General features: G+C 25.5%; 2 protein-coding genes across 5 annotated transcripts in view; both read right to left on the bottom strand.

Moving 5' to 3' along the window:
- On the bottom strand, positions 1-4,016 carry LOC127280579 (leucine-rich melanocyte differentiation-associated protein-like). Of its 2 annotated transcripts, none has more exons than XM_051303656.1 (4): positions 3,939-4,016; positions 1,792-2,049; positions 1,273-1,533; positions 1-840 (listed from the first exon to the last, which is right to left on the bottom strand). In XM_051303656.1, the coding sequence occupies exons 2-4, from the start codon at positions 1,992-1,994 to the stop codon at positions 603-605; spliced, it is 702 nt and encodes a 233-aa protein (XP_051159613.1). In that variant the 5' UTR covers positions 1,995-2,049; positions 3,939-4,016; the 3' UTR covers positions 1-602. The 2 variants fall into 2 exon arrangements, with proteins under 2 accessions (XP_051159613.1, XP_051159612.1); XM_051303655.1 differs by lacking the exon at positions 3,939-4,016 and adding an exon at positions 3,305-3,832.
- Positions 4,017-4,350: 334 nt separating this feature from the next.
- Positions 4,351-14,336, bottom strand: part of LOC127280471 (calexcitin-2) — a 34,792-nt gene continuing 24,806 nt past the window's right edge. Inside the window, exons 1-7 of one of the 3 annotated variants that reach the window (XM_051303473.1) lie at positions 12,997-13,151; positions 12,845-12,910; positions 8,610-8,662; positions 8,363-8,482; positions 8,157-8,271; positions 7,803-7,900; positions 4,351-7,405 (exon numbers count right to left, since the gene is read on the bottom strand). In XM_051303473.1, coding sequence (XP_051159430.1) covers positions 7,298-7,405; positions 7,803-7,900; positions 8,157-8,271; positions 8,363-8,482; positions 8,610-8,662; positions 12,845-12,902 — 552 coding nt within the window. In that variant the 5' untranslated portion in view covers positions 12,903-12,910; positions 12,997-13,151 and the 3' untranslated portion in view covers positions 4,351-7,297. Of the gene's footprint in view, positions 7,406-7,802; positions 7,901-8,156; positions 8,272-8,362; positions 8,483-8,609; positions 8,663-12,844; positions 12,911-12,996; positions 13,152-14,336 lie in introns of those variants that run through there. The other 2 variants (XM_051303474.1, XM_051303472.1) reach the window with 2 other exon arrangements.

Here is a 14,336-nt window from a genome sequence, read left to right as displayed (position 1 = left end):
TCAATTATAATTATTTTAATTTATTTCCTAACATACATTATATGCGTTTATTAAAAATATGTCGTTTACATATATATATATATATATATTTTTTTAAAAAAAGTTATTTTCATTTTTTAAAAAAATGGAAAACGTGCAATTTCTTATAAAAACTTTGCTGAAAAACTTGACAAATTTTTCGATATATATATTCTAAAAAAACATTGTATAATTTGTTTCTCTAAAGTGTATGTAAAATCTGAAAAGTAGAAAAATTAGTTTTCAAAATTGAACACAGAAAATTCGAAATCTCACGATTCTTTTTTTTAACCTAATATACAAGTTTTGTGAAAAGGATTTTTACAGTCTTTTCGTGTTTTTGGTCTTTAAATATATATAATTCCTAGTAAATTCTTCATCTGAAATTTCGGACGGAATTCGTTTTTTTTAAATTCACGTCCTACTAATACGAAATCATTAGAAACTGGAAACTTCTTGAAAACTTATTACCTTAATGCGCTTTCAATAAGTTTTTAGTATGAGTTTCTAAAGAATTTGTATCGGTAGGTTGCCACATGGCAATAAATGTAATTTCCTATTCCGAAAATTCAACTAATACTGTTTCAAATAATAAAATTTGAATTTTTTGACATTTGAAGTTTCTCGGGTAGTGAATTTTTGACAAACATATTTGATAATTTGCTATGAAAAACTTTAATGCACTCAGGAATTACTGCATTTTCGGTAAATTGTTCCAACAGAGGCCTTTTAAAGAGTCTCGTTGCCTCTAATCGTTGTTCATCTGTGATGATTCTATCGTCCAAATGAATTAATCGGGGGAACCACGATATCACGACTAACCTAGAATTATCAATTTGTTACGTTCAATCGAAAGTGTTTAATTAGCCAATGCCAAATGTAAATAATTACGGTCACAATTAGAGATTATATAAAGTGTTATCATTTTTTTTCTTGGCAAAATGAATAGACCTTGAGTTTTAGGACTATGAGAAAAAAAAATTAAATTCGAATAGAATTAATATTCTAAACATAAGAAATTCTGAAATAACATTTCTATACTAATTTTGTTGGTCTTAAAAGTCCCTGACATTATCGTCAACACAATAGTAATTTTTTTGTCATTGAGTATTTATTGAGTATGATCCTTGAAAGATTATTTTTATCAACAATTTTTAGGAAAATTAATATTTACTAAGATAGTGAGCTATCTGAAAAGATCAAGGATCATCTTAGATAATTTTACGAAATATATATATATATTTGTATGTATACCTATACTGAAGATAATCGTAGAAGCTGCCTCCGTTGAGATAACTTGGTGCTGCTTTGTTTCCCATCAGACAAAGATAACGCAGATTGGGTAAGCTTTCGTAAAGACTTTTTATAAATGGAAAGAGATCGTCTATTTGATTATGATTAATCCAAAGTAACTGAAGTTTTGGCATATATGGAAATATCGTAAATGAATCAATATTGTTGTGATCCAAATTGAGTGACGTCAAATTTTCAAACTCCGATAAAAATTGCAAATTTCTACATGAATATACATTTATTATTTCTTTTCATTTTACATTTTATCGAGACAAAAAAATACAAGATCAGAAAGAATGATAAAATAAGATTTGATTTCATCATGATAAATTTACTTTTTTTTTGTTTTTGAGGAAAACATTCGTTTTCACAAGTTTATCATCATTAAAAAGATAAAATTAATGATGAAAACTAAAATATGAATATATAATTACTAAAAATAAAATTGAAGATATTTAAAAATAATTGAAAATAAATTACCTGCTAAATTTGTTGTGACTGATATCAAGTGTATTTATTGAATTAGCATAATTCTCAATTATATCATATGGCATGTGAAAGAGACTTTCGAAAGCCAATGATAATGATTCATTGAAATCTAAATTCGAAGATTCATCAGATGAAAGTGATTTAGAATGTCTTGAATGTGAATCGACAAATATTAATTTTCCCAACGATGTCATTGCAAACTCTTCCACAGCGTCCTCTAAACCAAATTCTTCATTCTTTATTCCCGACCTATAAAAAACAATATTGCATACATACATATATATATATTTATATGCAAAATATTTTTTTTTATTTTAAAATTCAAATTAATGTTCAAGCGAGTAAAAACATATAAATAAATATTGTACAATAATTCTATAATGGAAATTGTATTTCAAACAAATGGTTCGTTTCGCAAAAAGTAATAATCGCATCACCCAAATGCATTTATTCATTTGATATTGTACATTTTTTTTTCCTTTTGTTTATTTAGTTTTGCGTAAACAATTGCAGTCGAGAAAAATTCCCATCGCAATAGTTACCGAAAATTATTTGTTTTATTTATTATATTGTTATCGGATTATTTTTTTTTTAAATTCATTTATTTTGTTTATTTGATAAATTCTTGCATCAATTGTTCGTTTTATTGCATTCATTTGCAGTTCATTATTTTTTAATTATTATTTTTAATTGGCCAAGAAGTAGTTATCCTTAACTAATGTAAGTAAAATTCTTTATCTTTATTTTTAAGACCAATGCTGTGACAATGTCTCTCAAAACATCAAGAAAATGATAAAGGGTATTTAGAAAACTTTAAAAGACAAATAAATAGTAACAAATTTTAAGAATAAAATAGATAATGTTAGAAATTATATTGTACAATTACAAACTAATCAGAAATTGTGAACCAAATCTAAAATGAAATCGAAACATCAGTGAAGATGAAGATAAGGGTTTTTTTAGAAAACTTGAAAAGACAAATAAACAGTAAGTTTGGAGAACATTTACAATAATATTAACTAATATTAAGAATTAATTTTAATATAATTTAATAGTCCTATAAAACTTTTCTAACGGTTTTTTACTGATTAATTCAAGATTAAATTCTGGTTGCATATGAAATTGATTTGAGAGGAAACTGTTGATGTAAGAGATGAATCGATAAGGTTTGATTTTATTTTTGAAAAGTAAAATAGGATTTTTATAATTTATAGTTAAAGATTGAAAATTTTAACTGCTGTTAATGGTAACAATTTAAGATTATAATCATGATTATAGTTTAAATTAAATTATTATTAGTAGTTTTTTTAAACCATTAATGGTAATTAAAATGGTTGGTAGTTTCAATTAATGGTACTTTAATTATTGCTATTTAATTTATTGGTACTTAATTATTGATATTTCTGAACATGTAGGAAGATAATGAAATTTCAAATAATTTTACAAAATATACGATAAAACATGTTAATGGAAATAAAGAAAACAATATAATAATTTTACTCACATTCTCTTAATTGTTGAAAAATTGTTGAATTTTCTTAAAAATATTAAGAAAATCAAAATGAAGAAACACAATCAAACAATATTTGAATAAATACTTCTCTAATATATCATATCGGATAAAATAAGAGCGTCTGTTATGTGTCGTTATAATAATTAGCATACAATTAAAAACAGTTTAAATAAACGATCACTTATATTGTAGTATGCGTCTGGTATTACCAGAGATAATTTGCACACTATATACAATGTGATCGACCTCCCATGCGCTATATAGAGTAGAATTTTTCAGAGAGCACAAAAATAAAATTAATTTTACTATTGTTATATATAGTATTGGCGCGACGATTCAACCAAGACTGATGTGAATTATCATTTTCTACGGTCTAACTGATAAGAAAGTATTCCCTATCATATCAATATAATGACGATGTATTAAAGGAAATTAAAATTTTTTTCTTTCTAAATGTTAAGGTTATTTAGATGCACATTATATAATGGATTTATAATCTTATACTGACAAACCCACTTGATGTGTTTCTATTCTCAACTGATAAGATGTTCAATATAAAAATTATATTTGTGTCAATTATTTCATATATTGTCAACAATATACATGTATATATGTATATACTTACCGAGTTTTCCTGCATTCTTTTACTTCTTGACAAACTGAGACGATATCCGTCTGTAGCACGATACGGAGAAATGATATTACTAAACAGTTCAAAATTGAACCTGAAGATTGCACCACTTTCCAGAGAAGGAGATAAAATTTTAAATATTATATTGAAAAAAAAAATTTTTTAATTAAATTAAATTTTTTTTTTTATAATTTATTTTTTTTAGTTTATTGAAATTTTTTTATATTAATTTTTATTATCAACTAAGTAATGTTTTATTTATTAATTAATAATTTATTTATTTATTTATTCATTCCTTTATTTATTTATTATTCATTAAGTAGCGATTAATATTTTATTAACTATTCAAATATAATTTAATAATAATTATTATTACTATTATTATATAAAGCCCAACAAGTTCATGTACCCAATTAATATAACATTTATTGATTTACATATTACCAATTATGTTCATCCATTTAACAAATAATTGTAATCTACATGAGAAGATAATAACGGTTCGATAAACTATATATAATAATACAAATTTTCTTCGTTGAAGCAAAAAGAAAAAAAATATGCATGTGAGTTGATCTGTTTTGTTTAATCTCGTGCATAATTGTTACATTTACAACAAACATGCATATTATTATTATTATTAAAGAGTCCTGCACATTTTTTTTGCTCAAATAATTTAGAGATCTCATAATTTATGATGTAGTACAGTTTTTTTTTCTAATTATCCACATGGAAACATTTGTTCATTAAAAAAAAAGTTTGGCACATTTTACCCTGAAGTTCAGTAAAATTTACCATACCTTATAGGAAATTATATCAAACACTATTATAATAGATTTTAAAATACTTTCTATAGTGAATTTTACGAAAATTTATAAAAAGATTTTACATAATTGTAAAATTTACCATACTTTAATATAGGAAATTTTCCTAAACATCTGTGGTAAATTTTACCAAAACTTTTAATATAGATTTTTATTAAAATTATTATAAATGTTATCCAATATTGTAGTATAGAATTTACCATATCTTATGGGAATTTTTACTATAATGAAATTTTTTACCAAACATTGTAGTAAATTTCACTAAAATTTTTATTTGAATAATAATTGCACAACAAAATGTCCATTGAGAATGTTATGTGGATTATTTTTGTTTTAACACTTTTACTGTTGTACGATCAACGAATTTTCAAACAGCATTTGCCCTATTTAGATAGAGAAAGATATACAGAGAAAATATTTAACAAATATATTATATGGACTGCAGTATTATTTACAATGGAAAAATATTTCTTGTTTCTAAAATTCACTGCGTAGAATTTTTGTTTTAAATTTGGCAGTGTTCAATAACGAATATATTGAACTAAATATTTTAAACAGGAAGTCGAATTACTGAGACAATATTTTTTTTATAACTTTCACATACCTATATATATATATATATATTTTTTTTTTTATTTTTAATCACATTAAGTCCAAACTAAAAAAACATAAAATTTCCATTCTTTTTAAAAATTTTAAAGTCACTTTTTTTAGACATTTAAAAACTACTCCATTTATTTTAATTAAAAATTAATTTTTTAAAATTTACAACAATAGTAATTATTTAAACATAATTTGTAACTAAAAAATTGTAATTATTAAAAATTAAAATAAATTAAAAATGTAACATATATAATTTATTAACTTTAATTAAAGCTGTTATTTCTGCTATATCAAAGTAATGTTAAAAATTGCATTCTTTACTTTTACATATTTTTATTTTACATTTCACTTCAATATTGACTTTTCGAAAAATACTCTTTCGTGTAGAATATTTCATTTATTAATTGATGTATATTTATTGATTTTTTTTACTTTGACTTTAATGATAATTCACATAGTTGTGATAATTGAATTTTTCTTAAAATTGAACAATTGTGAACAATGTGTATAATAATTATTTTTCTTCATATTCTACCAGAAATTGGAAAATATCCTCTTAGAGGTTTTTGAATTAATAAGGAACTCTGTTTTTCTCCGTGATTTTTTTATGCTGCTCGATCAGCAAGTCTAAATATTCTAATTTATTTTCAAATAGGAAAATTCGTTCATTTAAAAAAAAATGTTTAAATATTGTTTCTTAAATTTAAAATACCTTCAGATAAATAAATAATTTGAACTATTTTAAAATTCTGTTTTCATTTTTAGGAAAATTAACATTTTTTTACAAAAATGAATATTCCATAACTAAGATACTGAAAAAAATAAAAATTCAATTATTTTTCGTCGTCAATTTTCTCCTCATAATGATAAAAAATATTTTACAATTCTAATTGTTAAATAACTAAAATTTTAAATAAATAAAATTACAAAGAAGACACATTATTTTAACTAATTATAAAAAAAATAATTATGAAAAATGATAAACAAATTAGAACCTTGCGACACTAGATTCCGTGAACTAGATAAAAAATTAGAGTGTGTCAAAATATAAATTCGCCCATATTTTAATTCTTTAGATTCGTTTTTCATATTATACTTTCTGTATTATCATTTCACTTCTTATAATCTACAATTAAATATATTTATAAAATTCGTAGAATCAATAGAAAGAAAACTAATTCATGAATTAAAAATTTTAATTTCAATATTTTTCATTTTTATGAAAAGTTATTTTTCATCTCTTTTTCATAAGCTATCTGTAATCTGTTTAAAAAAATAGGCTCCGTAAGTTGAGAATAATGCGCGCGCAGCCAAAAAAGTGAGGATCACGAATAGCGATTGGTAAACGCGCTTCCCCCACTCTTAGTGTACGCAGTGTATCTCAACTTAGGTAAACGTAATTTTCCAACTTCGTGTTAAAAAACGAATTATTAACGTGAGAAAAAATTGTTATTATTATTTTGATACACTCTAATTATAAATAGTGTTACATTTACATGATATTACAACCATTTATACATTTGCACTGACAAGTGCTTTACAACGAATGATGCAATTGACAGAAAACACTCGAGACTATATTCCCTAATTGAACGACACCAAACGACTGTAATCATTCTTAAATATATATATATTTTTTTTATATATATTACTCTCGCAATAATACTCTGATATTTTTATTTTGTTTCTTTCTCTTTTTTGTATCGAAATACAATATTAGGTACATCAATAGATAAATAATAATTTATCAAAGATGTTAAATCCTTCAATATTATCGACTAGCGATATGTATCCAATGAGTCAGTAAAGTAATTTTGACAAAAAAAACTCAAAACAATATGAAGAAATTAATTGAATAGTCTCATTACACTAAAAGGAATTTTTTGTTTTAAATTTATTTCGATAGTATAGTAAATTAAAAAAAAATTAAAATGACGTTTTTCCAAATATGAAGTTTCCCGGTGTATTTGGATCATCGGAGGTGAAGTAATCTTTCCAGAGTATCAGAAATTTCTCGCGATTGACTTCGCTGCCCTGTAAAAATTGATAAAATTCTCTTTCCTTTTCTTATTTCGAACAAAATGTTTTTTTTTGTTATTGAATTATAAATTTCGACTAGTTTTTAAATATTTTGAAACAATATAAAAATATTGTACGCAAATATTTAAAACAGAAAAGAAAATAGAGTCATTTTTCGGTGCACATAAGTTGAGAAACACTTGCGGCGCGCCAGAGTGGGGAAACGCGGCAACCAATTATAATTCGCTTTCCCCACTCCTTGTTCGTTGCATGTTCTCAACCTTACGTAGCAAAAGAAAATGCACAGAAAAGTCTTATTAAGATCTGAATATTATATTAATAATATATTTAAATTATATTTAGAATTATTTTCATCATTTTAAAAAGGTTTAAAGTAAATTAATAAACGTACAACTTGTAATTTTTTAAAGGCCTCCCGAGCTTCGCTATCGGTAACTCCGTGATTTCTGCAAACGACACAGAATTCTGATTCGTCAATTGATCCATCGCCTGGAAAATATAAATAAATCAGGAAACTTCATTAAGTGACGAAATTAAATTTTTTTTTCCTTTTTTTACAAGTAGGTACAATTTCAAAGAAATAATGAACAAATAAACGAAGCATTTCTAAAATAAACATCATAATTAGACCACAGACAAATAAATCATCAAAAAAAAAAAGAATAGAAACCAATAAAAAATCAATTCTCTTTCAATTAAAAATTTGCGTTGCTATCAGTAATTAAAAAAAGGAAATTTTAATTACCTGACGTATCTTCAAGATCAAAAACAAAATTCATATAGATCTTTTGCCATTCAGGTGAATTATCTGGATCCTTTGCGTATTCTTCCCACATCATGTACCATTCATCTCGACTGATCTATAATAATTCGGAAATTAATAATTTAATTTTTAACTGAAACTTGTAATTTATTTTATTCTTATTATTATTTTTAATTTTTCCAAATTACCTGACCATCCTGATCCGAATCGGCTCCTTGTTTCAAACCTTCCCAAATTTTCAACAGTGTTCCCTTAGTCTGTTCCAATTTTGCATTGTCAGTTGCCCATCCTCTTGAAGAGCAAATTGACTAAGAAAAAACAGAAAATATAATTTTTCTCATGATTAGAAAAAAAATGACAAAGGAATTTTTTCAATCATGGGAAATTTTCACAAGGAATTTTTTTTTTAATCACGGAAAGAAAATAAAATCTTACTTGAACTGCGAGGTCTAAATCCTTCTTGTCGATTGTGCCACTCTCGTTGACATCTAGAAAAAAATCCAATAATATTTAACTGTCTTTTATCCAAAAAAAAAATTTAGAATTAATTCTACTTTCTAAAACGAAATCACCGCGATTGAAAATATTCTGTTTTTGTAATTCTAATTTTAAAACTCTAAATTTCGTATTCTAAACAACTTTTTTCCTTTTTCTTTGTAAAAAAAGCGTAAATTTCATAAAAAATATTGACACCCTTATTCCATCAAAAAATTGAAAGGAGTGAAAAGCAATTTATGGGAAATTGATAAGTAACAGACAAAATCTGAATGGTAGAGGCGAACAAAACGTTTGGAACTTTAATAAATTCCAGAAAGATTTAACGAAGGATTTTGCTTGTCATATAAAACCGATATTACGATATACATAGTAACATATATACATATATATGTTAGTCACAGACTCTTTAATACGACGGTATATAATCATACTACCACTTTATAAATGAAGCTCCTCAAGTGATCTCAATTCGTGGCATGGAATCAATAACGAAATCATAAAAGCATCTCACACAACGAGTAAAGTGACTACATTCAATTGAATATTGTAACCACATTTTTTTCCCTCATTTTACGTCTGAGAGAAAGAAAATGTCCGCTTCGACGCCGACCTTCAAATCATTTATTATTATTTTCAATTAAAACTTTCATCTGTCCCGACGTTTCGATTTCACATATATATTTTTTTTTCATTATAATATTGTACTTCTCAACTCGTTACATGTTGACTGAAAAGAATGTATGACTGTATCTGTATAAAATAAATAATAATTTTAATTAGATTCAAATATTATATATTAATTTTTTTATTTCATGAATAATAAAGAAAGTGAAAAAGAAAGTTTAAAGGAGCCCGCCATATAGTTTGAGATCTTATTGGCGGAGGGATTTCAAGGTCGACGTTACCGTTTACCCCTACTTACGACGGGCCGGCCAATCATCGTATAAATAGGACACGCACGGTAACTGAGACTCAGAATGATTTGGACCATCTCAGGGTAGAGAACTCTACACAGAATTTTTATGCAAACAATTAATATAATTTTAAACTTTAGAAATTAATATATTTACAGTTGAAAATTATTTTTAATCATTGTTACACATTAGTAAAATTGTAATTAATTTACAATTCAAAAAAAGCGGAATATCAATTTACCGAAATTACTATTTTAGATTTTAATTTTTTTTAATAATTACTATATCCTGGAAGTAAATTTATTAGAATTTAAACTATATAAAAAAATTTTTTTAAATTCGCTCGATAAATTAATTTTAACGAATTAAAGTTTATTCTACCAGTTATAGAAGCAGTGCGCCTATAAAGCTTAATTAATAATTGTGTTTCGACTTTGTGGTACACGAATATTTACATATAAGCGAGGCGAAGTTAATATTGACCTAAGAGTGCACCTTTCGTTAATTCGAATGACTAAATAATCAGTCATGCTTACTTAATTTGGTAGCATTAATCAACGAAGAGATAAAAATTATTATTAAAATATTTGTCTTCCTTTTTTTTTAATTAACAATAATCATTTTTATTCAGGAGAAGAAAATTACACAAGAAATTCTTTTTCTAGCCTCGATGTATAAGTACTTTGACGAAAAATGTTAAACAGCTAAATCTCTAATGAAAAGGTGTGCTTTGAGTTGGCTTCCTATAATTAAGCAGTCTTCATTAACAAGAAGCGCAAAGATACCAGCTACAGTGCGGGAAAGTTCAGCTTTCGTATGTTTGACGAATACAAAATTTAGAGAGAACAACATATTTTATAAGATTAATTATTAAAGACAGTTCCCGTTATTAAAATATGGGAATTGAAAATGTTTTCTTTCACATAAGTAATTTTTTTCTTTTTGTTTAAATTCGGTTTATTGTTAATATTTTATTAATTAATTTAGTACAATTCTTTCTGCACATGGAGAACATTTAAAAAAATGTAATTTTCTCAAACTGTACGTAACAATTTTTTGTGTGCTTTGAAGAAGTTGAGAACACCGTGGGCGTCAATGGTAAAAAGAGGGGACAAGCGCTCGCAGCAAGTAGTGATTGGTATTCGCATTCCCCCACCCAAGCGCGGACAGTGTTTCTCAACTAAAAAGCTCCTGGTGCTCGAGGCAAATATGAATTAATTTTAATGATTCTTAAAATAAATTATTAATTAATTAACGATCTAATTAATTATCTCGGATAAGAAATAAAATAAAATTATTTCTCGATGAAAAAATACTTTCTATCGAAAGTGATTAATTTTTTCTCTCTTACGTTTCTTTGTAATATGGGGACTAATTAAATAACGGTTTGTTGGATAAAATCAGTAAACGATTGATACAGAGAGCTGTCGGGTGTGAATTTTTTAAATTACGAGCAGCGAATTTTTATCGAGGAATTGTCCAGGTCGCGTTGAAATAATGTATCCCTTGGGTTATGTTTAGCGACGTCGACGGTCAAAGTGAAGAAAGTGAGGGGCTAATGAAAGCTACGAGGCGTGTACACACTTGTGACCTCCATGTACCCCACATATACATTAACCCTCTCTCACACAAACATACATACATACTAGAAACATTAACACATTATTAGGTCCGTAAACGAGTCGCGTTTCCGCGCAAACCCCTTGGCATAGACGCGCTTCCATTGTTTACTCTTCGTTAGTGTGCGACTTTCTAACCCATAAATAGGCATACAGTTTGCTCACTTTTACACTTTTAGTTAAAGAGCCCAAGCTTTTATGTGACGCAAATTTTTTTTTTTTTTTTGAGGAGGAAGTCGGCCATTATGAAGAATTCGTTCAACGACCGGCAAAGGCACGTCTTAACGAATGTGGTTACAGTTGATGTATATTTTTTTAAACTTTTCTCTCTCTTCGAATTCTCAATAGGGGAAAAAAAAGAAGTGTGTAGAAAATTGTTATAAAAGTAATGTCGTCACACTCTTCGAAATGTTGACCTGGTTTTTTTTCGAAGTGAATTGGGGCTTCGTTGCTGTAAGGGGAAAATTTACATTATTCAAAACACTGTTAAATAATTCCGCTATTTCAAGTTCTTTGCAATTTTATTATTTACCGAGATTCCATTTTGGAGATTTTTCACTCGCGGTGGAAATGTGCGAGGCACGACAAACTTTTTTTTTATCGTATTTGTCCAGCAGCGAGTGATTGTAATGGGACTTTGCAGAAGTTGAGGGATTACTGTAGATAGATATAGAGTAACACTTTGCGAGTGTAAAATTGGAAGGGAAAAAAATATATTTAGAAAGTTGTATTATTTAAAGAAATTAAAAAAAAAAGTAAATTTACTTTTAATTTTCACGTATTTAAAAAATGTTGCTTTGTCACATATTTGCGACACAGAAATAAAATCTGGTGGTGAGAGATATGATTAAGGGAAAATCGATCCGCGACACTTTTTTTTTATTTGCAATTATTTTAAAAGCTATTGAAAAAACTGGGTTTTAAGATTATTATTTATTTACAATAATTAAAAACATTCGAGTGTAGTAAATATAATTCTAATTCTCGAAAGTTAAAAAAAAATATCACATTTCCATTTTATATAAGGGAACCAACAGATGAATAATAATTAATTAACTCTGCAATTAAGAGATTCTATTATTGTTTCATGTGTGAATACAATTAAGATAATTTTCTTTTTTTATTTAAAATATCAAAAGAATTTATTTCTCACGAATATAAAGCAAAGGAACGTTAGAAATTAAAGCGAAATGTTACCAAAGGTAGGCGAATTTCCTTTCTCGAATATATTTACGTATGAAAGAAGCGGACACAATTTTTCTTAGCTTTTTTCGTCCTTAAATCCTTAAAAATTCCTACCACGGAGTAAATAAATATTTCATAATTTTACTGGCAATTTTTTTTTAATAGACGAAAAAGTCAAGTTAAATTAAAATATTTATAAAATATTATAATTAATATTTTTTAGATAATTAAAAAAAAAATTCAAAATGTCAGATACAATATGAAAGATTAATTACAAACTGATCGAATTCTTTTATAACTTTATAATTTATTGTCATTTTATATTAAATTTATTAATCATTATTTTCATTTCGAAAATTTTATTTTTACTCTAAATCTAGATAATAATAATTAAAAAATAAAATTAATAGAAAAATATTATTTTTTAATTAGTAAAATTATCCTTTTTACTTACCAAAGAATGTATTGAAAACGAAGAGCAGCTTTTTCTTACGAAATTCTGAGAGCGGCATTTTTTTATCTGCAATGACAAAAAAAACATCAAATAAGTATTTAATTAGTTTAATTAATCTTTGAAGAAAAGAAAGTGAACCAAAAAATAATAACCACGATTTTAGTTCAATTTCTTTATATAGTATTTCAGTTTATATGAAGAAATCCCGTAGAATTTCTTTAGTTGAATATAAAAAAAAATACGAATTTATTTTAAAACGAATATATAACTTCTATATAAGAAAGATTTTATCAAAATGATAATAAAAAAGTCTTCTTTCTATATTCACGACACTTTTTATATTGAATCGATTGTAATTCTTTTTGATAGCTCATGCCCACGAGTTGTAATTAACAATGACGCAAATTGTTTATTGTTTAAAAAAGAGAAAAAAAAAATTTATAGCACTTCTCTGTTAATAAAAACTGGTTTTTTGTCTCTTTCTCGTTTCTAAAAATATTCTCGAGAGAGATTTTTCAACGTCTATCTTTATATTGTATAATACAGAAATGCTATTAAAATCTCTTTTATTACAATAACGAATTCTAGTTTTTTTTTTTATCATTATTCAAACTTTGGATATCTCGGGGAAAAAGACAAAATCTGATTTGTATGTTTACAAATTTACACTGGGAAATAAAAGTCGGAATTTATCCCCTGGGATCAGCATCCCTAAGGATCAATTTTTTTTCATCTGTAGAATGAATTTATTCCTGTAGGAATCAATTTTAATTGTGGCTTTTGAGGGACGGAATTTTTTTTATTAAATGATTATTAAATTTTTAAATTGAAATTTAATTGTGAATAAAATTAAAAAAATTGAATTAAAATTTTAATTATTATATATACAACTGAATGAAATTATATAAAAAAAAGAAAACGATATGTATTTAGAAATTAGAAATTAAAAATTATTAAATTGTTAATTCTTAATACAAATTGTAATATAGAAAGAAAAAATTAAATAATGTAACTTTCATAATTGACTGAAATAATTTTCGTTTTTTTGGATAGAAAATTGATTAAAAAAAACAATTACACGAAACACGTGAATCTTAAGAAATCACTACCTGGAGGATGCTGAAAGCTACAAGGTCAATCTTGACGTCAGTATATGCAAAGACCGCAGCTTATACAATAATCTTTTAATAGTTAATTCACTCAAATTTTATGAGAAGAAAAGAGGAAGAAATTCTCAATTAATTAATTTTTTATTTACACATTTCATTCTTCCACTTCGAATTCATCTTTTTTTACCTACAATTTTCATGATTGCTATAATATATTGAATTAAATACAGCCAATTGACAAAAATTTAAATTAAACAATGATAAAAAATTATTTATTAATTAATAATAGTATTATAATTATATTAATAAATTTTAGAGAAACTATAAAATAATAATTTTAAGTAACTGTATATAAAACTTCAAATTTTCAACACAAGGGAAAA

The sequence above is a fragment of the Leptopilina boulardi genome, unplaced genomic scaffold, assembly GCF_019393585.1.
Source record: "Leptopilina boulardi isolate dan_hultmark-lab unplaced genomic scaffold, ZJU_Lbou_2.1 LbouV2_248, whole genome shotgun sequence".
In the NCBI taxonomy this organism is placed as follows: Eukaryota; Metazoa; Arthropoda; class Insecta; order Hymenoptera; family Figitidae; genus Leptopilina; species Leptopilina boulardi.
The sequence above is the reverse complement of the archived record's forward strand: the minus strand, read 5'-3'. Positions and strand labels throughout refer to the sequence as shown.

Bases quoted from the DNA above. Each gene is read 5' to 3' on its own strand.
- LOC127280579 (XM_051303655.1), bottom strand. The intron at 1,534-1,791 runs GTAATTTATTTT...ATATTCATGTAG, and splicing joins AGTCACAACAAATTTAGCAG to AAATTTGCAATTTTTATCGG. The intron at 841-1,272 runs GTATACATACAA...TGATAATTCTAG, and splicing joins TACGATTATCTTCAGTATAG to GTTAGTCGTGATATCGTGGT.